A 25,610-nucleotide genomic window follows, 5' to 3' on the forward strand; every position below is an offset into this window, starting at 1 on the left:
TTCAACTGAGACTGACTGAGGGGAAAAAGTGTTGCATTTTTTACTGAAATCCATTTTCATGTTATGTGTATGTTGAAGATCCAGTCTCTCAGCTGATAGTATTTGTTTGGTACGCTTTTTATCCCACTTATACTTTTGTAATAATTGATGCACGTAGTGCTCTTAAGCTCATAAGTGATTCACACTAACAAAAAAAGGCACTATAAAGAAAAGATAGCTTGAATACTTCTGCTTTGATTTATCACTTCTAAACTCAGAGTTACGAACATAACATGCTGTCTGCTGGGCTTAATTTCTACAAATGCTTTACTTGAAGTATCTTTCTCTTCTGTCTTGGGCAACATGAAATAGCTGGACTGTGCCACCTTTACACCCCCACTTTCCATTGAGAATAGCAGAAAAAGTTGCAAATGTGTTCTGTATAGGAAATTAGAAGTTTAAAATTGAAGAGTCTATAATTTGAGGTTGCCAAACATGGTTTATTTAGGTAAGCCTTCTCTTTGTGATTAGAGATAATGTCAGGGGAAGACACACACACACACACACACACACACACACACACACACACACACAAAATAATTTTTTTTCATGCAAGCTCAACTCATACAAACATGACCACTGCCTATGGTGTCTGAGGCCTCAATTGTGATAGCGTGAATGTGTGTGTTTGGTTTGTCTGAAAACTTGAATTTATAGCAGTTTTTTTGTTGTTCCTGTGTGCCACTCAACATATCTTCTATATTTCTGAGTAAATATTATTGCATGAATACCAACAGGACTTGTTAGAATGTGTCAGTGGTAGGGAATCAGTCCTACTGTCTGATTTGTATGTTTTTTGGTTCTTTTATGTGTTTAATCTCAGTGTGCGATACTAAACATAGACATATATTATCTCCAAATGAGGTGTCATAGATTAGTTGATGTGAATTCCAGTTATTGATGAACTACTTGTATTTATTTCGTAACAGTTGCCATATTTTACTGTGAAGTGAAGGGAAAAAAAATTGACTTGAAGAGTGCCAGTGCTTTTGTTAGAGCTATATGCAATTAAACTTACTGAAATTGCTAGTACGAAAATCCTCTCGTGAAAGTTACCACTTCAGTCTTGGCAGGGATGGTGGTGATGATGAATATATAGTAACTTTGGTGGGGAATACACGGCTCATGTCAGGACCTTCAGTTCTTTGTTTAGCACAATAGATGCTATGTTTTAGCAATTGGAAAAAGGCTGACTCAACTCCTTTCCACTTTTCAGAGAGTTCAGTATCTGACGAAGCCCAATGCAGTGACATGGTTCCTGTATAAAAGGTGTCTGAAGTCTCTGCTGAGAAACCACTAGTTCTGATTCAGTTAGTAGTATAAACTGAGGGGAGAAACTGGCAAGAGATGCAAATCCTCGGGCTATGTGCTGTAGGCTATTTCAGTGAGAGTCGGTTTTCCTTTTAATGGCATAGATTCGTCTACTTTTAATTTCTGTTGGTCTGATAGTTATCTTTGTCAGTTGGCAGTGCCTTTAGTTTCTCTTGTTATTTTTCCCTCACATTTGTGAACTGCATGCTGTCTTTTCCTTTGCCTCTTGGTGTGTTTAATCATAACTTGACAGAAACGGGAATGCTTTGGATGAACAGTGTGTTCGATAATTTTTGTAACCAAAGAATATAGCATTGCAGTAGCAAACACAGCACTGTATTTAAACACTATTTCATGTGTTGTGATGATTTAAAGTATGTTTTGCTACTTCCAGTTGGTCACAAGTACAATCGGCACTTCCAGCTATGAGAAGCAATTTCGTGAAGCATTTAAAAGTTTGTTACCACTCTGTGGCAGGTGATCGATAGAAAGAACAAAACGCAGCTTCCTTTTCTATTGTTAGCTACACTTCATGGATAATATGGAATTCACTACTTCAGGCTTACCGTAACCCCTGTCTGCAGCTTATGGTCTAGTGGCTAGCATTGCTACCTCTGAATCACGGGGTCCTGGGTTTGATTTCCAGCCGGGTCAGGGATTATATCCGCTCGGGGACTGGGTGTTTGTGTTGTCCCCATCATTTCATCATCATTCATAAAAGTGGCAAGTATAGACAGATTGGAACTTCGTGTGGTGTATAGGCGCTGATACTCGTGCTGCTGAGCGCCCCACAATCCAAATATGATCATCATCATCATTTATCACAACCTCTTTGTGTTATGTCTAGCTTCTGCTCCCAGTTTAAAGTGTTTTGTGATTCCCAACACTCTAAATTTCCATTTCTCTCTCATATTAGGTTGTAATTTCAGACTCACCAATGTCTTTTGCTGTTGTCTTTAGTCCAAAGACTGGCTTGATGCAGCTCTCCATGTTACTCTCTCCCAAGCAAGCCTCTTCATCTCGGAGTAATTACTGCAATATACAGCCCTCTGAATCTGCGTACTGTATTCATCTCTTAGTCTCTCTCTAAAATTTTTACCCCCCTCCAGTATTAAATTAGTGATCCCTTGATGCCTCAGAATGTGTTCTACTAACCGATCCCTTGTTCTAGTTAGGTTGTACCACAAATTTCTCATCCCCCTAATTCTATTCAGTACTTCTTTATTAGTTACCTGGTCTACCCATGTAATCTTCAGCATTGTTCTGTAGCACCACATTACAAAAGCTTCTGTTCTCTTATTGTCTAAACTGTTTACTGTCCACATTTCACTTCCATACATGACTACACTCCATACAAATACTTTCAGAAAGGACTTCCTCACATGTAAATCTATACTCAATGTTAGAAAATTTCTCTTGTTCAGAAATGCTTTTCCTGCCATTGCCAGTCTGCATTTTATATCTTCTCTACTTTGACCGCCATCAGTTAATTTGGTTCGTAAATAGCAAAACTCATTTACTACCTTAAGTGTCTCATTTCCTAATGTAATTCCCTCAGCATCACCTGATTTAATTCGACTACATTCCATTATCCTCATCTTGCTTTCGTTGATGTTCATCTTGTATCCTCCTTTCAAGATACTGTCCATTTTGTCCAACTGCTCCTCCAAGTCCTTTGCTGTCTCTGACAGAATTACAGTGTAATCAGCAAACCTCAAATTTATTTATTTCTCCTTGCTGAACTTTAAAACTCCTGCTCCAAATTTTTCTGTTGTTTCTTTTACTGCTTGTTCAGTATACAGGTTGAATAACATTGGGGATAGGCTGAAACACGGTCTCACTCCCTTCTCAACCACTGCTTCCCTTTCGTGCCCCTAGACTCTTTATAACTGCCATCTGATTTCTGCACAAATTGTAAATAGCATTTTTCTCCCTCCCACCTTTAGAATTTCAGAGAGAGTATTCCAGTTAAAATTGTCAAAAAGTTTCTCTAAGTCTACAAATGCTATAAATGTAGGTTTGCCTTTCCTTAACCAATCATCTATGAGAAATTTTAGGGTCACTGTTGCCTCATGTGTTGCTACATTTCTCCGGAATCCAAACTGATGTTCCTTGAGATCAGCTTCTACAACTTTTTCCATTCTTCTGTAAAGGATTTGTGTTAGTATTTTGCAGCCGTGACGTATTAAACTGATAGTTCGGTCTGAGTGTATTTTGCTGTCTCATACATCTTGCTCACCCAATGGAAGAGTTTAGTCATGATTGGTTCTCCCAAGGCTATCAGTAGCTGTAAAGGAATGTTGTCTACTCCCAGGGCCTTGTTTCGACTTAGGTCTTTCAGTGCTCTGTCAAATTCTTCTCGCAGTATCATATCTCCCTTCTCGTGTTCCTCTATGTCCTCTTCCCTTTCCATAGTATTGCTCTCAAGTACATCTTCCTTGTATAGCTCCTCTGTATACTACTCCTACATTTCTGCTTTCCCTTCATTGCTTAGGGCTGGTTTCCATCTGAGCTCTTGATGTCCATGCAGGTGGTTCTCTTTTCTCCAAAGGTCTCTCTAATTTTCCTGTAGGCAGTATCTATCTTACCCCCAATGATATATTCTTCTACATCCTTACATTTTTCCTCTAGCCTTTCTTGATTAGCATTTTGCACTTCCTTTTGATTTCATTTATGAGACCTTTGTATTTCCTTTTGCCTGCTTGATTTATTGCATTTTTATATTTTCTCCTTTCATCAATTTAATTAAATATCTCTGGTGTCACCCAAGGATTTCTACTAGCCCTTGTCTTTTACCTACTTGATCCTCTACTGCCTTCACTATTTCGTCTCTCAAAGCTATCCATTCTTCTTCTACTATATTCATTTCTTCTGTTCTTGTCAATCGTTCCCTAATGCTCCCTCTGAAACCCTCTACAGCCTCTGGTTCTTTCAGTTTATCCATGTACCATCTCCTTAAATTCCTGCCTTTTTGCAGTTTCTTCAGTTTTAATCTGCAGTTCATAACGAATAAATTGTGGTCAGAGTCCATATCTGCCCCCTGGAAATGTCTTACAATTCAAGAGCTTATTCCTAAATCTCTGTCTAACCATTATATAAATAATCTGAAACCTTCCAGTGTCTCCAGGTCTCGTCCACGTATACAGCCTTCTCTCGTGATTCTTAAAACAAGTGTTAACTATGATTAAGTTATGCTCTGTGCAAAATTCTGCCAAGTAGCTTCCTCTTTATTTCTTACCCCCAGTCCACATTCATGTACTACTTTTCCTTCTCTTCCTTTTCCTACTATGGAACTCCAGACTCCCATACTATTAAATTTTCAGTTCCCTTGACTATCTGAATAATTTCTTTTATCTCATCATACATTTCTTCAGTCTCCTTCTCATCTGTGGAACTAGATGGCATATAAACTTGTACTACTGTGGTGGGCATGGGCTTTGTGTCTATCTTTGCTACTTGATTTTATTTTTTTACTCATTATTGAGCTTACTCGTGCAATATCCCTGTTTGATTTTGTATTTATAACCCTGTATTCGCTGGACCAGAGGTCCTGTTCTTTCTGCCTCCGAACTTCACTAATTCCCACTATATCCATTTCCTTTTTAAATTTTCTAACCTACCTGTCCGATTAAGGGATCTGACATTCCACAATCCGATCTGTAAAATGATAGTTTTTCTTCTCCTGATAACGACGTCCTCCTGAGTAGTCTCCACCTGGAGATCCAAATGGGAGACTATTTTACCTCTGGAATATTTTACCCAAGTGGATGCCTTCATCATTAAACCAGACAGTAGAGCTGCATACCCTTGGGAAAAATTACAGCTTTAGTTTCCCCTTGCTTTCAGCCATTTGCAGTACCAGCACAGCAAGTCTCTTTTGGTTGATGTAACAAAGCCAGTTCAGTCAACCATCTGGACTGTTGCCCTTGCACTACTGAAAAGGATGCTGCCCCTCTTCAGGAACCACAAGTTTGTCTGGCCTGTCAACAGATACCCCTCCGTTATGGTTGCATCTGTATCCCAACAAAAGGGAAAACTTGCAATGGGGCATTCAAATCTTACCTTCGTTATTTCCTATGGAGTGAGTGATTTTGTTTGATGAGTTCTTCAGTTACTGGACCATTTTGCACCTCTTCATTTCGTAAATGTTTTCAAATAATATTGTTATTTCATGTCTTGGTGCATAGGGCACATTCATCATTCTGTCTTAAACAATGTGTACACCCCGATTTTCTTATTCTGAGAGGATTTTTTTCGAACAATTAAGAATGCTTCATCTTGTAATTATTGATGATGTTGAAGCAGATCTTATTAATTTTGACACCTGTTTCCAAATATTTCTCCACTTATTCGAGTGCTGAGCCATATAAGTCTCTCATCTATTTTGAAATCGGAGTCGCATGAATATTGACATTTTTCATAAAAAATATTCCATTGGTTATCTTAATGTCCTGTTAAATGTTGGTTAGAACTGTCATTTCTTGATTCCAAATCGTATTCCTCACGTTTCTGTTTTTCATTGCCACAGCTGGGGCACTCCCAGTTTTAAGAAATCAGTAGCAATACAAAAAGCAGGGGTCTGGGTCACATTTGACGCTGTTCACAAATTAATACTCTTTAGTGAAATTGCTACATGATTTGCGACTGCAGGTAAGCTTTACTTTTCAAATAACTTCTTTAAAACATTGAAATTGCAAAAGCACAGGTGGAACTAAGCTTCAGTTTAATTTTACTACATTTGCTGTTGTATTCAGACTACTGACACTCTTGATAAAATTTTCATTTACTTGTAACAAAATATTCCCAGAGAATATCTGTGTATTCTAGGAAATTACTACTAGGTAAAACTATTTCCTTCACATTGATCACTGTATGTGCGTCTCAAAATGCTACAAAGTGTAGAATTGTTAATGGTGAAATGAATATACTTGATCGACATTTCATTTCACTTGTGAAGTGTTTTGAAAATTTACATCTTGCAATTGTTTCTAAATTGTAGTGTCTACCTCAGATCTGCCCCAAATTAATGACACTGTGCAAAGATTGTGGCATGTTCTACCATAGTTAAATATATTTATGAAGAAGACAGTGAAGAATATTCCAGAAGTCTTTTGTGCATGCAGATGTTTAAATGTTGCTAAGTAGTTAGCAATATTGGTTTTAATTTGAAAATGTTAGTACTTGTGTTGATGAAAAAAGTGTTTCGTCTATGGAGAACATGTGTAGAATGTCAGAAAATTAATTTAGTCTTCTCAGGGAACCCCTCCTACAGACCAGTTCATAACAGGACCCCACCTCGCACTCGGTCATTAGAGTTCAACTTGCATCCCCCAAGTCCAGAACCAGATATTGTCTCTGGATCAGATCCAGGACATGGATTCAGATCCTGATACTGCTACACAGGCTCAGGTGAGAACTATAATTCTTTCTGTGGCCCCTGTAGCAGATTTTTTAAAATAATAGTTTTGTCCATCAGTTAAGTTGCCTTTCTTTTTTACATCCCTCGAATTATTGAGTGTAATTTTATTGCTTTGCTTTTGTATTTTCATCAAGATTATCATCACTGTTGTTTATTGTGTTTCTATAAATATTTTGCACAAAGAGAAGCTGCAAATGCTGTTATGACAGCGTCAGTAGTTGGAGCTTCATGTGAAGACTAAATAATTTATTCATTTTGTTGCTGAATGCATGTACTCTGGCATTACAACACATGCTGCACCTACCTTATTTACATGTTGGATGTATTGACAGAAGCCCAAAAAGTTCTTAAAACCTAGAAGAAAAGGTTTAATAGAATTTTTACTAATACTCTGCACATAAATGCTGTGGTTCTCAAATGGAGTTAGTTTGTGTGTATATAATAATGAAGGAAATGAAATGCTGTTGGAATGCTCATGCTTATAGGTTTTTGTTTTAAGAAGCAACATGTGAAAATATTGCAGTACTTGACCTATCATCATAGTACATGTGCAACTATGCTGACCTTACTGTATGTGGTGGACTTCTTGTCTTGTCATGTTGTGCACACTCTACTGGTGAAGTAATTTTCTTAATACATTGTTCAGTTCAGTTTTACACTCCCCATCTCAGACTTGCACTATATCTCTTGCTTGGGATTGCTGGAGTAAATAATTTTCATGGTGCAGTGTTTTCTGTTAGTGTGTTGTGTCATCATCCACTGGCATAAAAAAGTAGTTAGGTTTTGTGTAAATATTTTGTGTGCTATTCAGTATCTTATACTTTTGTGTCAGATGCAACTGTTAAGTGCTGTTGTATCAGTTTCAGTATTATACATTTTCAGTTATTGAAATTGATGTCCCATAACTAGAAATTATTTTAAATTACATAAAATTTCATAGGTTATTTGACCTAATATATTTAGTATGTAGCTAATTAGTTATTTTAAGTGATATCAAAGGTCAAAACTTGATGATATTCTCTGTTTTTTGGGTCATTGATGTAACGAGTGAGAATTTTTTGATAATAGTAGTCCATCATTTTTAGTGCACTTTAATTCTCATCATTATGAACAAGAGTTTCCAACTAATTGGGAAATCCAGCACTGTGCAGTTGCATTTTGGTCTGTAGTTGTACAGTACACACATGTGCACCTATTTTGGTTAGTCAACACTTAGGATGCTTTTGTTTGCATTTACTTTGTCATTTATGTCTTTGCCTGCATTGATCTGTTATGAGACAGATTTTATGCAGTCCCCAGAATGTAAATTAGACACATGATATAATTTCATTGTGAGAAACTGAACAGGCACACCATTACCTTGCACTTGGGCTTGTCTGTCACAGAACATAGTTCTTGGTTGTTAGCAAAGAGATGCTGTTTGGCTTTGGTTCTTTTTCTAATGTTTTATTGTTTGCAGTATTTCTGCTGTTCACCTAGCATTTTTATTTAGTTTGTAGTGTATTTTGTTGTTTTGTTTATTTGCTTATTGTTTGTTTTCTGTCTACCTTTCTCTTCACATCGTCACCCTGCCTTCGCCTGGTCCCATGTGCACGTCTGCTTTGGATTTGACCTTCCCTTACCACTTCCGACCCGTGCACACGAAACACTGTTGCTGACACCGCTTGTGGGGGAACTGCACACCCCATCCTATGTCCCGTCCGATCGGAACACACCTCGTTCGGACATTAAGCAAAGGGACGTACGAACATCGAGCTGCGTGAGCAGTTCATCCTGGCTGAAGGCGTGTCCCAGAGCATGACAGCATTCAAGCCGAAGGCCAGCCCCGGATCAGGATCAGGATCAACTCCGCAGAGGTCGCAGTCTTTGGCTGGCCCCATCACCAAGGTTGGGCATCCCCTCCTAAGCACAGCCTGCAACAAAGCTCTTACTGCATGAATCTTTCTTTCACACATCTCTTTCCTTGAAAGTACTTGTGTGTGTGTGTGTGTGTGTGTGTGTGTGTGTGTGTGTGTGTGTGTGTGTGTGTGTGTGTTTTAGAGAGAGAGAGAGAGAGAGAGAGAGAGAGAGAGAGTTGAGTATGTAAAAGGGAGTCAAAGGATTTTTCTTATTTTATGGTAGTGCACTGTGCATTTACTCTTCTTTTTACTAGTTAATCACAGTTATAGAGTTATTTGTATCACAGTACACTGACTGTTTATTTCTTAGGTTCTTCCCATGCTTTCATTAATGCTTTCTCTTTTGATATCATAAGCTTCCATATATTAAATAGTTTAGAAAAGTATCATACACTCAAACATAGATTCTTGCTATCTTGTGCCAGCTATTCATTTTATTCAGTTTGGCATTTACATACATTTATGACTTCCATACATTCACCAGTAAACATGTCTGAGTCCACATATAATAATAAATCTAAATTCCCTGTGCAAATGAGGAGAAACAGCAACTAGCAGTCAAAATTCTTCAGGCTCTGTTAATGTTACCTCCACAAGCGGGTGCTTTACAAGGTGAGTGGGTTTCCTGTGTACAGCTTTTGCACAAGGATGTGGCAGCTTGTATCATCAGTTCATAAGGTAATGTAATACCATGCATGTCTATTTTCTGGATATTTTATACAGCTCACCATACTCGTGCCTGTTGTAAAAAGTGAAAAAAAGAGGTTGCTCATGGTTTGGGTTTTGATAAGGACTTATCCCTTTAGATATTGACATAAACTTTGGGCCCTCAAAGAGAAGCAAGGTACATCACTGAACCTGTGTTATTACCATCATATGTATATGAGGAAAAAAAAACAAAATTTCTGAATTGGATACTTTCTTTAACCTTGGGGTTCTCTGTAAACCACTGAAACTGATAAAAATGTCTTTTTTTAAGAATTGGGTTGGGATGGCACTATTTGACATTTGAGAAAGTGTTGGAATTGAGAAACTTACCTCATCTCAAGAAGGTAAATGAATGTAATCTGTGTTGCAGTGTTTGGTTATTTGTCAGTGACTGTAGAAGTCTGTTGCATTAATGAAACTCACATGAACATTGGATAACATTTGAAATCAGTATTGCAATTGTTTGCAATGCAGTTGTTTATGTGGGGTCAGTATGCTTCCCCTTTTTGTTCTTATATTACTTGCTTCAATATTTGATTTTGGTGTTAGATAACAAGATATGAAAGTGGCAGCTTTTCCTATCGTCTTTCTTTGCATGGATGTTTAGTTTGTTTAATTGTAAAGAATTATTTTTTGTTGGTGGCGCTCCTGAGGGTGCAGAGAATGAGAAAATTTGTATGCTATCAACTGTAGAACTTTTTCGACATGCTTCTTACAGCCGAGGAATATATGAGTCAGCTGATGCCCATCTTTGAGAGCCTTCGCCAGAAAGAAGATCTGCCTTGTGCGTATCCCCTGGCTGTGGGCTCTTCTTCCGGCCCTCACTACCACTGGGTAAATAGAAAGGCGTGTGGCTGGCTGGCAGAGTTGGCGCTTTGTTTTGTAGTGTGGGCAGTTTGGCTTTTTGTTACACACTTGCACCACAGTGTGGTATGACTGGAACTGGAAAAACTGCAGTATCTTACATATAGAAGTGTGACTTCTTAAAATAACCAGCAAAAAAAAGATAACCATTCAGAAAAAATTACAGTGAAGCTCAAGTTTTTGCTTTCTGTTTATTTTTTAACATAATTGTTTTTGTTCTGAATTGTTTCCAAATAAATTCCCCTTTGATATCATTTCATTAGCTGCATGGTGTAGTGCCAGTTGTATGGTTCATCATTACCTGGCCTATCTGTGACTATTAGTCTGTAGATTCAACTTAGTGAGTGACCTTTATCTTGTAGGTTTTTTAATATAGTACAGGTCCATCTGCTTTATGGCAACCTTTACTACCTGCAGGAGAGAAATGTCCTGACCACATGCACTAAAGTGCTCTGGTTTCTTCAAAATGACATTACAACTTTAAAATGGATCTCTCACTGTTGGTACTCAAACTGCAAAAATGATATTTTTACCAAAGAAGGACAATACTATAAATTGACGTTAAATTTGATGATCTAGCAATCAGTCAGGAAATAACCTCAGTAGTTTCTCTATGTGTAAAATAAAGAAAAACATTGTTCTCTCAGTCACACTGCTGGCCATTCCAATTGCAACATGCAGACGGCAAGCAACAAACATGAAATTGGCATCAAAGTATAACATACTTGGATATTCACAACCATCAGAAGCAGGTATGAGTAAAAAACGCCATTTATATTTTGTATACCAGACAAGAATACACATTGGGTTTCTCATATAGAAATGAAATTTGAATGTAGGTTGTGAGAATATTGTGTTATGCCTCATTCAAGAAGAAGAAACATCTGCCAGTGTATGTGAGAATTTGACGGTTGCAGGACTGTGTCCAAATGACATGGCAGTTTATTGTTCCACAACATTACAACTGTAGTGCAGATGTGAGTCATCGGGTTTGAATGGCAGTGTCTTATGTCCTGAGAGGACAGACATGTTGCTCACTTGGCTGTATCTTGAACCAAAACATTACCTTGTTTGCAGCAGGACAAGTATTCACATGGACAGTATAGCAATATCTGGAGGACAACAGTCTGTTGCCACGGCATTTTTACGGATCTATCACCCATTGGAAACATCCGTACATGGGTGGCCAAGATACTGGCATACCACCACTCGCTGACAGCTACAATCGATGAATTCTGGCATACAGTTGAAGGTGCACGATTTAACGTACCCAAAATTTCATCCGAGCTCATTTCAATTCAATGCCCAGCCAGGTTGAAGCAATCACTGCTGCCAGTGGTGGTGGCTCTGCATACTAAATTTTGCACCCTGTTCACTCCCAAATCACCTGTACATTTAATAAAGTGTTCTTCCTAGTAATCTGTATAAGCACAATAATGTAAAATTTTGTTACTTGCCAATAGTCGAGCACAATATTATTACACCTGGGATTCAGGGCGTTTTGGTTGGATCATGTGTTTGTCTGCACACTCAAAGCTGATCAGAATGTGCTCTGCTGTTATAATGACCAGACAGCTTGAGCAAGAAGCAATTCGAACTTCTGCAGTGTACCTGATGGTCGAAAAAATGGTTTTTGTTATGATAATGACACCATGCCTTCCTGATAATGGCTGTGGGAGGCCAAGGTGGAATAATATCACAGTTGGTTGGTATCCAACTTGGTGTTGTAGGTATAATGGCTAGCAGTATATTAACCTATCTCTACGTGTTTTTAGGGTAAGAGGAAAGGAGATGGCTTAGCTGAGAAGACAACCAATCACCCACCAGATAAATGAAGCACTGAGTGGTAGATATGCACATAAATAAGATGGTGAATATCATATTATATTTATTATTTCAAGTTGCAATGGAGTGCAAATATATATTGCACTTCCTTCTACCTGATGTTCAATTAAACCATTGGGTATAGGACAAATTTACTGAAGTACAGTATCGAAATTTAGAATATTAGAGTCCCTGTCTGTGATTGCTCTAAATCGCTTAAAGTTAATGGCAGGGTGGTTCCTTTGAAAGGACCTGATTGGTTTCCTTCCCCATCTGAGCTTTTGCTTCATCTTTAATGAGCTTGCTGTCAGCAAGCTGTTGAACCATTATTCTGCTTTCTACTTTTAAATATGTGAAGGTATTATTTTAATGTAACTCCATTTGTCAGCCATTAGTAGGTGATACTCTCTCTTGACTGATAATATTTGTATGATTCAGTTTCTTTTCCATTTATGACATTGCTACTATACGGTAGGCAAACTGTTCCTGTCTTGTTACTCTCTTTAATTTCTATGTTCTAATTAAAATTACTTTGTGGTAGGAAGTTGGAGACATTGTCTTTAGTATCTGATATAGACACTTAAGCAGACAACTTGACAAATGTCGCAAGAATGCAGCTCTCAGCATTCATAACATAATTCATTTGCTTGCATTCAGTATGTAACTCTTCATCATAAATGTACTGTTGTAGTTCCCATCTTGCTGAACTGCAATCAGCAATGTGAGTCCTGTATCAGTTTTAATGTTGGTTTAAAACTAAAGATAAACATCCCTTGGTGAACTGGTGCTCTTATTTAGACTTGTGATTTTAATTGCTGGCATTATGGTCCCATTATTTGCAGCCTAATTTCACTTTACTACATGTTAAAATAATTATTTCAAATGAAAGCAAATATTTTTGTCTGTTTAAAGTATATAACTTAGAACCAGTAAGGCATTTGGTGTTGCTGCACCCTCAGCCTTGATATATTCTCAGTGAAAATTTCTCCAGTAGGGTATCTAATGAGGACTTAACACACTCCTAGTCTACTTCATATCTACAAACTATTCAAATAATAGTGGAAGTTAATTTAATTTTCATCTGCTGAAGACGTTAATTGTTCACAAGATATACCTGAGTGGAAAGTTGAAATGATCTTTTGAAAAAAGGATAGGAATACAAGAGAAATAGCTATAGAACATACAGTGCTCGTCACACTGTTGCAAACGAGCAGAAATAATCATAAATACATCTGAGAGTACAGCACAGCTGAATTACATGGGATGGGCTGGAACCCTGGATGGGTGTGGCACGGGAAATTGACAAAAATTTGTGTGACAGTGAAAAGATGAGAACCAAATATGAGAGTTGTAGAGAATGCAGACATGGCCAAATTCAAAACGCAAGGAGGTGGGGAGGGCTGAGAATAGATAAAATATCAAGCTGAGAAAGAGCGATAAATAAATGTAAATGGGGTCAGGATGATAAGGGGGTAAAATGTAATAGAATTTGAAATAAATAGGGTTGGAAGGACTTCGAATGCAAATGGGATAATGACAGCAGAGGGTACTGAACTAGCTGAGATTGAATTTAAAGCTGAGATTGAATTTAAGTGAGGTAGTTTATAGCTGTAAAATTTCTGTATTGTGTATAATTTCATATATTCTTTTCCTTCTGAACCACCTGTTTCCTTCTGTACTGTTTTTTGCCCCCTTCTTTCATTGAACTGTTTTGCTGTCCACCTCTACTTCATGTGGACTTCCCATTGTATTCATGCACCTGGATGCTATGCGCTCTCTCTCTCTCTCTCTCTCTCTCTCTCTCTCTCTCTCCCCCTCTCCCTCTCCCTCTCCCATTCCTGTCACTCCAGGAAATTGTGTGCATATGCATGTGTGTGTTTTATAATTGTGAGGAAGAAACTGGGTTCAGTAGCTCATTTAATTCCATCCCCTTTTTCTGCATATCCATTGCTGAGCACTTAATCTTCAAGCCACATAATGGTCTGTCCTATAATAGTACATGCTTTGTTTATTTCTCATTTATATAGCACATTTCTGACATCCTTAATTACAGCAAAGGGTGTGGATAGAGTTCTTTCTGTTTCAGTTTACTTTTATGCCCTTATTCATAATGGACTGCTTATTTAAACTGCTGTGCTCAGAGTTATATTTATTATACTGCTGGTGCAAGTGTTTGCTTTGTGTTTCATGTGTCATAGTCTGTAGCTGAAACTGAGTGACTTGGAAAGCTTCTTGACAGTATTGTCACCTGAGCTGTTGTGATGTTATCCTGTTGGCAGTGTGTATTGCATACACAAAAGATCTCACTTATTTCCTTGTGTCAGGGTTTTCCTCATTTTATTTCTGCTCATATAAAGATTCCCATGTGCACACAGATTTTATTCTTTGCTTAGACTATATGTGGAAACCAGCCACATATACCATCAGGATATTTCAGTTAAATATTTATTTCCTTCTCTGAACATGTATACTGGATCATAGCACATGATAGTGGACATGATATTTTGGGTAGTTGGTTTATTAGTGGAAAAAGTGAATTAGGTATTGATTTTATATGAACGTCATTACCCTTATGTTAGACACATAAGAATAATTATCAAAAATGGAAACATAACTTATTATTGGAGGAATTCTTTCCAGAAATGTCATGTTCTCAAGGGCAGAAGCTTACTGTCAGCCTCCACCCAATCTGCATACTTGGAATGAAAATTACTATAATTCCTAGTTTTCCCATTGCTTGTTGCTGTAACTTGGTTAGATACTTGCTACTAATAAGTGGACATGCCAGTGTCACACAGGACAATTTCTTGTTATTAACCCAACTTATTTAAGTAAAAATAGTGTCCCGTTGTTCCACCATTAAAAGGTTTATTATTACTGAATTCCTTTTCTTTGGTTAGTTTTTGTTACTTTTTTTAAAGTGTTGGTTTATTGCCCCAAAAATGTTTTGCTCATTTAGTTTTCATTATAGATACATCATTAAATATGATCAATTATGTTTAGAGGAAGTTAGTTGCTCTTAGTTTTAAATTTAGAGTGGCAAATGGTAAGTACAGTTGTTTCATTACATGTCTTTCAAATCATAACTGTTTTCATATGGCAACAATTTCAATCATTTTTGCTCAGTTGTGGAATTCAACCGAGTGGATGCCCGGCAAATGTTATCACAAGTGGTGCTGGTGAGTTGCCTTGTAGAATATAACACTACATTTATGTGTGTTACATTTAATTAAGAAATGAATAAGTCAGTGTTACTGAATTTCAAGAAAATTGGATGAAATATTACTTCCTTAAATTATTGTGTTGCTGTAGTTTTAATATTAATCACTTTAATAACAACACGAGGTGATTTACATATCATTTCTTATTTAACCATGTTACATAGAATGTCATTTTCTTAATAAGTTCCTCACATGTCTGTATTGTCATAATTGAGTACTGATTCGCTGAAACTGCATGGTACACTGTTCTGAAAATGAAGCTTATTGTTGTTAAACAAGAAATAGTGTACTAAGAGAAAACACCCTAAATAATATTGATTTGTATTCCTATGGAGAAAGATGAAATTGCAGAAATTCTCAAACAAAGTAGTTGAGCATGACTTCATTTGTTACTGCTTGAAATTCCTTCTTTTTGGATAAAGGGAAAACTGAACTTGAAAAAGTGTGTTAAGTTAACAGTCATAATAATAAAAATTTATGAAATGCAGTCCAGAATGAAAATAGTGACAAAACATTGGCAACTGATAACAAGAAAATGCAGTTGTGGCAGTATTTTGTACTATGAAGAGGAGACAAAGTAAGCTACTGGGAAGTGAGGTGATGAGGTTAAAGGGAGTAAATAAATACTGAAATTGTTAATATAGGACTTTTACCTGATTTACATGGTGTGTGTTTACAGTTATATTATGTTTCTTCTTTTGCTCGGTTGCAAATAATTTATCCTTTGATTTCACTTTATTTTCTTTGTTTAACTTTGTCCTTGGATTAAGGGAGAAAAGGAGAAGAATTAGGAAGAGCATTTTAAGGATGACGAGAAAGGGAAAAGGAAGCTCAAGAGAATAACTATGACTTTCAAGAATTTTTTGTCGAGATGTAATAATTTCACCTGCGAGACCCCTTGTTTCAGCTGTGCATATTTACTTTGAAATTGTTTGTGGAAGTTTTAATGTGATGTTCTCAGACCCGTGACCATGTTCATACATCGTATATCATATCATTCATGAACTATGCCACTATCATCCATAATTACACATTCATTATGGGAGATTTTTTTTATACATTTTCCAACACTTTTGTCAAAAATTGTTGTTTGTTTGGTGCTCTGGGCAATTGGTTAATTGGAAAGAAATGCAAAGTTTTTGTTTATTTAACAGTTGAGCTTTTGTTGCTTTGGGGGGGGGGGGGGGGGGAGAAATGATCAATACACTTAGGTGATAAGTCGTGAGATAGTGTTATGCACATATACAGGTGGCAGTAGTGTATGCAAGGTATAAAAGGACAGTGCATTGGTGGAGCTATCATTTGTACTCAAGTTATTCATGTGGAAAGGTTTCCGAGGCAATTATGGCCACACGATGGGGATTAACAGACTCTGAACATAGAATGGTAGTTGGAGCCAGATGCATGGGATACAATTTCAGATATCATTAGGGAATTCAATATTTTGTGGTCCATAATGGCAGGAGAGTGCCAAGAATACCACATTTCAAGCATTACGTCTCACCACAGACAACGCAGTGGCTGATGGCCTTCACTTAATGACCGAGAGCAGCAGTATTTGCATAGAGTTGTCAGTGCTCACAGACAAGTAACACTACGTGAAATGACCACAGAAATCAATGTGGGTCATATGATGAACATATCTGTTAGAAATGTGCGGTGAAATTTAGTTTAGTGGCATCAGACGACTGACATGAGTGTGCCTTTGCTAACAGCACGACATCGCCTGCAGTGATTCTCCTGGGCTCGTGACCATATCAGTTGGATCCTAGATGACTGTAAAGCTGTGGCCTGGTCAGATAGGTCCCAATTTGAGTTGGTAAGAGCTGATGGTAGGGTTCAGGCATGGTGTAAACCCCATAAGCCATGGACCCAAGTTGTCTACAAGACACAGAGCAAGCTGATGGTGGCTCCTTAATGGCGTAGGCTGTGTTTATATGGAATGGACTGGGTCCGCTGGTCCAATTGTAACAATCATTGACCATTTGCAGGCATTCATGAACTTCATGTTCCCAAAAAAGACGGAATTTTAACGGATGATGAGGCACAATGTGACCAGGCCACAGTTGTTTATGACTGGTTGTAAGAATATCCTGGGAAATTCGAGCGAATGATTTGGGCACCTATATCACCCAACATGAATCCCATCGAACATATAAGAGACACAATCAGCAGGTCAGTTTGCACACAAAATCCTGCACCAGCAACACTTTTGGAATTAGGTATGGCCATAAGAGGCAGCATGGCTCGATATTGCTGCAGGGGACTTCCAACAACTTGTTGAGTCCGAGTTGTTTCACTACGATTGGCAAAAGAAGGTCTGACACAGTACTAGGAGGTATCCCATGACTTAGTCAACTCAGTGTGTAGCACTGATGACAGACACTGAAAAATATTAAGAGATGGCAGATGTTTTGCATCTTCAGGCCCTCACAACATTTAAGTGAAAAATTAACAGTGCAGTATGTGTCTGGAATACTGGCAGAAGAATCTAAGATGTATAAGAAGTACAGTAACTTCAAATAAGAGAAACAAGAATTGAAAAAGTAAGATGAATACCAAGAATAAGCAGAAAGTTGCACATATAATAATGAAACAAATGTCAGATTTGAATGTAATAAAATCATGACTGCACCTGTATGCTCTTTGTTGTATTTGTTTAAATCCTGTGGCAATTGGGGACCAAATTTTCAACACACCAGATGACTTGAAAATCTCTTCAGACAAGTTGGGTGTTCACATCAGTGTTTTAAGAGGATGAAATGATCTTTAATTATGTAAAATAGTACAAAGCGTTCCTTGATTGGAAAAGGACAGTAAGATTTATTATGAACTGGCTGATGAGAGATTCATTCTTCAGGTTAGCGTAAAACATTTACAGGCTGATGCATTGTAAAATGTGCTTGAGTTCATACATAAAATTCCCTGTCTGCTGAGCCACAGCTCTCACCCCCATTCCCCACCTCCTCAACAATTCAGTCAAGAAAACTTGCAAAATTGTAATGAGAATGAACGTGTGGCCAATACTTACCTTCAGGAGGCAAAATTGCTATTAGTGTCTACAGGAATTCTTGATGTCGAAAATAGTACACTGTCCTAGCTGACTACATAAATATAAATCCTACTTCTTGAGAGCAAATGTTGCTTCTACCTCCCAGAAATACTGATAGAACTGTGGCAACAAATTGCAAGGGAGTTCAGAAGTGCCTATTATACTAGGCATTCCTTTGTCCTTTCTGAAGAGGGAAACTATTTAGTTCTAAAAAGCTTGATTATTACACTCTATTCTTGAATGTTTGCATCAGCTTTAATATGAATTTTGCCTCCTAAAGGATAATACTGCGCAGTTGTTCTGTCTCATTGTAATTTTTATTGTGAAGTTGTAGCATTGGTTAAATCAGGAAAAGATTATCTATGAATGACAAGTTTAATAAAAGGAAGTGTTACAGTTGGTGTCATTCCTCACCGTCCACCTCTCACCCTATTCCTTCTGCATTTTTTTAAATAGCAAATTATATGGTAGTTTTCTTAGACAAACATATTATTCTCTCCGTACATGTGTCTGTTACAATAACAAACATGTATTTTAATGTCATGAAAAACCTGTGTTTATATTACTGTTTCTTTTTTGTTTCATGTTAAATATTTTTACATTAAAAACACTGTTTTGAGGATGTGCAGTGGTGTTGATGTGGACAAGCATTTATAAAATCCCCCATATTTTACACTCATATGATATTTCATTTTTTGGGCTCAATGATTTTTATGTGGTTAGACCAAATGCACCTTAATATTATCCAAAGTTTTACTTCTGTTAAATCACAATCAGTTACTTGAGTGAGCATTTGTTAATGGTTGTATGTGTATGACTTCAGCCACTTCATGTCTTATGAGTGAAATATATAGAACAGTTGAAGAAATAGAGGAAAAGATTATATTGTGATATAACTCAAATAAAGAGACTTCAGCTTTGTGTCAGATTAAGCATGGTAGAAGTGTTTGCCATACCTTTTTGTAAGAGTTAGCTTTGGACAGAACATAGTTGTGAGAGGCTTGCAGGCAGTCGTAATGTACGCAGTCTATAAACACACATTGATAATGAGAGCGTACTGTGTCACCATTCACTCCAGTTACATCGTTTCTATAGCCTTTTTTAAAAATCGCTATTTTTGTTTGGAAAAATTGATGATTACCATTAACATAACTGAAAGAACAAGCATAGAAATGAAATTAGGCTTTAGGCCTGACTTCAAATGGCAGCTAATACAATTCCCAAAGATGGAAGGTGGAATGATGAACTACTGAAGTTCACGTTGACATGCATACCATTAAAAAGAGCACGCTGTTAGTAAGTTTCCACAGTAGCAATACACTATATTTTGTGCCAAAAGAGTCGTGGGCTAGATTCCTGTATTGCCAGCCTGATGAGTCAACCAGTCAGTCAGTCATTTAATTTCTTAGATCTTGTAAAATTTTGTTTCCACCTCTATTAATCTGGCAGTGAAAAGATAGTTAAAAGTATCAAAAATAACTAATCTAGTCCTAAAACACCATTGCACATCTTGGGAGCCTCTCAATTTTATTTATTTATATATTTTATTATGTGTATATGTGTTTATACTATCATGCATGAAGGTTAGTCCATAACTCAGTTATTTCTTTGATACTCAAAAATTAGGTGCGAGAGAGAAGTGCCCGCAGTGTACCTATGGGTCGACCATCAGGACGCTCGTCATTTTCTGGTGGTGCGCGGACACCTGACTCACTGAGTGACAATGAAAGCACTCTGCCAAGGCCTTTGCGGAAGGGGTCTGCTCCTCCTAGATCCAGCTTGACTCCAGGTATCAAAAACAGTCCTGTGAAGAATATTTATGTACGCCTGAAGTGCTAGAGTGTAGGAAGGTGAAATACTGAAGAAAAAAGTTGATGTTCGCAATGCTTTTCCTTAAACAGTAGCAGTAATCTCAAAAGTTTATTGATATGTACCTAGTTTTTATTGACTTTTGTTTTTTGTAATAAATATATACCATTAAATAAATAATAATGAAATATTGTTATGATCCTGAAAGTTTTGTTTAATGTTGAGGAAAATCTCAATACTTAGAGAAAGTTTTCCATTTTTACTCTTCAATTATTGATCATTATTCCTAAGTGCCACATCTAACATTTGTCAGGAAAATGAAATAATGATGTATCTCTGTTTCTACATAACTAATTTGTATCTGAACAATTGAGAAGATATTGCAATATCACATCATCACAAATAAGAATGAGACAAGTTAGAATATAAGTACTTTATTAAGAACGTACCATGTGCCATGCCAGGAAACTTAACGGATCTAAGTGCCAGTAAGAAAGTTTTTATAAATTGTTTCTTGCAAGGACACAGTTACTAACACTATAGATTTACACAAATAGCCAGTTTATATTACATTAGTTGTTGACCATTTTCTCCAACATCTAATGTAAATGACAACAATATAACATAAATGTGAATAGCCACCTGAAGATGAACCTGTTGGTTTGCAACTGGTGATGGTAACTGTAAATAAATAGCATTAATAACAGTGGCTGGTTGTTGTTTTCTTCTTTGCAAGAATCAACTTGTATTTCACAGACAGTGCCATTCTCAGAAATGTCAGCTTATGACAAAATAGCAGGAAGAACAATTTCTTCTTCTTCTTCTTCTTCTTCTTCTTCTTCTTCGTTCTTCCAAGTCCCGTTAATGCTGGGGCTTTACATTTTATTTGTGGTATTGCATGTACAGAAATGCAGCATTAGGTTTTTAATGAGGGGAATTGTAGTCAACAAAAACCACTTCTCATACCTTTTAAACTTTGGAACCCCAGAGAGGTACTTGCAGCAGAGTACTGAAAACACAATAGCATTTGAAATGAGTTTTGTGAAAAAATGGCACTAGGAACATTTTCCATTTCTACTCGTCAAATGTGGGCTTATGAAGCATTTATTGATAACAGTGCAAGTGAACCAAGTAAGGCCATAAAATTTGTTGTTGGCCTTGGTGAATATATAAATCTTTTTAGTTGAAAAGTTCTGGTAGACCTCAAAGGAGACCACTCACTGAATAGCAGAAGCATTGAGTCATCGACAGACAGTGCAAAACAGGAAGTTGGCTTGATAGCATTTAGAATGAATCCTTTGTTGATCTACAGGGTGCACATGCGTGCGCTCGCACCCACCCGCGCGCGCACACACACACACACACACACACACACACACACACACACACACACAAAATATCCTTACATTGTGTCACACAAACAGTGCTGGGATCGCATATTGGGAGATGGACTAGGGTGGGTTGGGGTTCGAGTCATGTTGGGTGGGTAGAGGACAGAAGAGGTAGGAGACAGGAAGGGGGTTGGAGATGGTTAGCTAGCAGCTCAGAGGGAGGTAGCAGGTTTGCTGGTAGGGAATACGGTAGGGAGGGCCGGCAATTGGATGGGCTAGGCCTGTGACATGCAAGGCTCGAGTCGGTGGTGTGTGGCGCACGATGAAGTGATGTGAATTGAAAGGGGGGGGGGGGGGGGGAGGATGGACAGAACAGAGGAAACTGTTGGGTGAGGTGAGTGAGGACAATGGGTTAACTGTGATTGAGGCCTGGAGAGTTACAGGAATGAAGGATGTGTTGCAAGAGTAAGTCCCATCTGCATAGTTCAGGAATGCTAATTGTTGAGGAAAGCATCCAGGTTGCCTGGTTTGTGAAGCAGCCTTTGAAACTGAGTGTAGTGTTTTCAGCACAAACATAATAGAACTGTACACCGATTGCATCAGAGTTGGTATTTGACATGGCTGCTTTCAGTGGTGCTCCAGCCTCTGTTGAAATAGAATAAGCCTGTGACAGGACTGGAGTTGGAAGACTGTGGATTTGGGGTTTTGGGAGGCAAGGAAGGTTTCCTCTAGGTGGCTCATGAAAGTGTTGGCATAGGAGGGTGCCATGTGAGTGCCATACAGCCTGGCCATTTGTGAGTGGCATATCTACAATGACGAGACTTCCCTTGTCCTGCATGCTGGCAGTCTTTTGAGGGCGTTCACAGACAATCCTGTAACCCAACTCGTCTCGATCTCCATTAACCTGCTGCCCCCACCTTCACTACCCAACAGTCTCCCCTTCCTCTGTCCTGTAGCCCACTCCCAATCCATGTCTCTGCATTACCTGCATTGTGTTCCGCATCCCACCAGCTCCACTACCTGTGCATCACAGGCCTAGACTTTGCACCTGTCACCCCTCCCTCCTCGCATTCCTAGCCAACAAACTTGCTCCCTCCAACCGAGCCACTAGCACTGTGTATGTGTGTGCAGGCACGTGTATGTGTGTGCGTGCATGCTTTGAACAAAGGTTTTATTCTGAAAGCTAGTGAATTTTTCGCATTTGTGTGCGCTTAGTGACAACTCAAAACTTCTGCTATTCAGCAAGTTGTCTCCATTACTTCTAAATGTTTGTGATTGACATTCTGTGATGATGGATAAAAATTATGTTTAGCATACTGTGATTAATTTTGTAGCATTGTAATGAATTATCAAGGATAGTGCTGCAGAATTCTATCAATTTTGCAGTTAGGCTGTTACATTTGATATATTTATTTTTGCCAGACTTTTCATATTTCCAGGATGGTGGTCAAGTTTGTTGTCCGAGTTTGATTTTATTACGTGTCTTTTTGTCAGTACATGTGGTGTAATATGTGTACCTTCTGTTGACTAGTTAGAAGTATGTAAGGAATGTGGGCAACAAAAAAATAATTAGGAGAGTGAAGTATCTGCCATGAACTGTTTTGGTATTCCACGGTTATAAGCAATTAATACCAATGTTCTACTGATTCACTGTCATTTCGATGAAATTTTGTTTTTAGTACTTGAATTTTACATTAAACCAAATGACTGTACTGTTTACTCGTTTAGGAATTTTTTATTACTTTTGTTTGTATTTAAGTGCTATTCCTATGCTCTGAATGTATGTATGTGGTTAGCTTTCAGACAAAAATAGTTATGTCAGCAGATGAAAAGAACAACAAGAAGTATGTTATGTTCCAGGAGGAAGCCTGCCTGGCAGCAAGGCAGGAAGCAGAGCGGGTTCGAGACCAGGCAGTCGCCAGGGCAGTAAGCCTCCCAGTAGGCACGGATCCACCCTCTCTCTTGACAGCACAGGTAAAATACTTCTTGTTGAAAGTTTTCTGAAGAAAGTCTGCTTTGGTGTAGGCACTTGAAAGTAATGACTCTTGAGATATGTAAGTGACAACTTCTTTAAAGAAAGAGATTTTGAAGTTGTGAGCATAAAAAAGATCAAATAACCTAACTACTAGTAATAATTTTAAGCAACGCCACTGGAAACATTAGAATGTATACCAATGTTGTGTGCTAAATTCTAAACTTCACTGCTGAATTTTGTGAAGTGTGAGCTTATCGAATTACTCAAGGTGGTCTTGTTGTTTGGGTGGAGCAATAATCTTGATAGAGTATTATGTTATTTGCTCACTTTGAATTCCAGTCTCCTAATAATAAAAATGATGAGACACCTACTCAAATCAATTACTTAAAAATGTGTCAGGTATCCTGCCAATGAACTGAGGTCTGCTACCTGCCTTACTTACAGTTCAGGCTATGCGATCACTCCGTTTCGTAGCACTACAGAATGTTGATTGATTAATTCCAGTTGCAATTCATTCACGTTGTAGTCATAACGTATTATTTTTCTGCATTTTGTCAAGTGTGTAGTTGTATATTTCTGAACATTTAAAACAAGTTTCCAGTATTTGCACCACTTTAGAATCTTTTCAAGATATGACTGGATGTGTACGTGCAGCATTTTTAAAGTAGTATTTCATTATAGGTAACTGCATCTTCTGCAAAAAGTCAGAAATTACTATTAGTATTGTTCATCAGGTCGTCTGTGTACAATACGAGCAACAAAGGTCCCAAAACACGTGCCTGAGGCATGGCTGAAATTACTTCTACTTCTGTCAGGGACTAACTCTCCACCCAAGACAACATACTGCATCCATCATTTCAATCACAAATTTTGTTTGTTGTATAATGAGCAATCTGTTTGTTAGCATGTTCATCCTCTGCATCCCTCCTGTACTGGGTGGTTTTAATTAAAGTACAGCCACTCACAGAGGTCCAGTATGGGCTGTAATTATCATGTGGAAGATATTCTAATGTGTCGATGCAGAACCAATATATGCTAAAAAGGTCAAATAAGTGAGCAAGGCATAATGTTGATTTTATTATTAACTTCTGCTTACACAGTTTATTCAGTATGAGTATCAGAGATGTCAGCCAAGTACTGCATCTGCAAAATGATGTCATGAACAGTTGCTTGCAACAGTTCTGGGGCAATCTGAGCAAGGTGTTCCTGCACACTGGCCTTCAGATCAGGTAGGGATGGAAAGTGTTCTAGGTAAACACATTCTTTTAGATGTACCCAGAGCCAAAAGTCACATGGGTTCAGATCAAGTGATCTTGCAAGTCATGCATTTGGAAAACCATTGGAGATAACATGTTTGTGGAAGTTTGCGTTAAGCAGATCTTTCATTAGGAGAGCGATGTGAGGCGTTGCCCCATCTTGCATGAAAACATGGGTTTCTACACAGTTATCCTCTTCTGCAACAGGAATCACATGCTATGTAAGAAGGTCTTGATAACGTTCAGACGTCATGGTACACTTGACAGTCCCTCTGGACGTATCCTCTGCAAAGGTGAATGGACCAAGAATAACAATGCATGTGAATCCACACTACACAATCACATACAGCGAGTGCAATTGCTCTTAGTACACAACACACTGTTTAACAGTGCCCCAAATTTGGAAATTATGCATATTCACTGCACCTGGTAGTGAAAAATGTGCCTCATCACTTCACAGAATTTTGCCCGGCCACATGTCATCAACTTCAACCTGTGCCAGAAATCAAAGAGCAAATTCTGAATGTTGTGCTGCATAATGAGGTTTCAGTTAGTTCCAAGTCCGGATCTTGCATGGGTGCTAATATATATAGACTGCAAACTGTTCCATACTGTTGACCATGGGATGGACATTCCTCATAGCACAAAATGAGCATTAGCATTACCAAGGTCATGCAGTTCATGGTCAGTTACATCTACAGAAACTTTGTCAGTAACTTCCATTGGGAAAGGGCACCTTGGTCTTCCAGGTGCCACACAAAGCTCACTCATGTTTTCCAATTTAATGACATTGAGCATCTCCTCAGATTGTTCAGTCATCAATACCGTCTCAGTTCAGCACTCTAACTGCTGCAGTTCATATGAAACAGTTTCACTAATAGCACACAATCTCTCTTCTCAGCA

General features: G+C 38.0%; 1 protein-coding gene across 14 annotated transcripts in view; it reads left to right on the plus strand.

The window, feature by feature from the left end:
- The window catches only part of LOC126416114 (microtubule-actin cross-linking factor 1), a 1,003,027-nt gene that overhangs the window by 960,373 nt on the left and 17,044 nt on the right, over positions 1-25,610 (plus strand). For 10 of the 14 annotated variants that reach the window (XM_050083628.1, XM_050083637.1, XM_050083633.1 and 7 more), the window contains 3 exons: positions 8,502-8,656; positions 19,963-20,125; positions 23,337-23,450. In XM_050083628.1, the coding sequence (XP_049939585.1) occupies positions 8,502-8,656; positions 19,963-20,125; positions 23,337-23,450 (432 nt within the window). Of the gene's footprint in view, positions 1-8,501; positions 8,657-10,093; positions 10,210-15,189; positions 15,243-19,962; positions 20,126-23,336; positions 23,451-25,610 lie in introns of all 14 variants that reach the window. The other 4 variants (XM_050083630.1, XM_050083638.1, XM_050083631.1 and 1 more) reach the window with 2 other exon arrangements.

Source organism: Schistocerca serialis, chromosome 8 (genome assembly GCF_023864345.2).
Source record: "Schistocerca serialis cubense isolate TAMUIC-IGC-003099 chromosome 8, iqSchSeri2.2, whole genome shotgun sequence".
Taxonomy (NCBI): Eukaryota; Metazoa; Arthropoda; class Insecta; order Orthoptera; family Acrididae; genus Schistocerca; species Schistocerca serialis.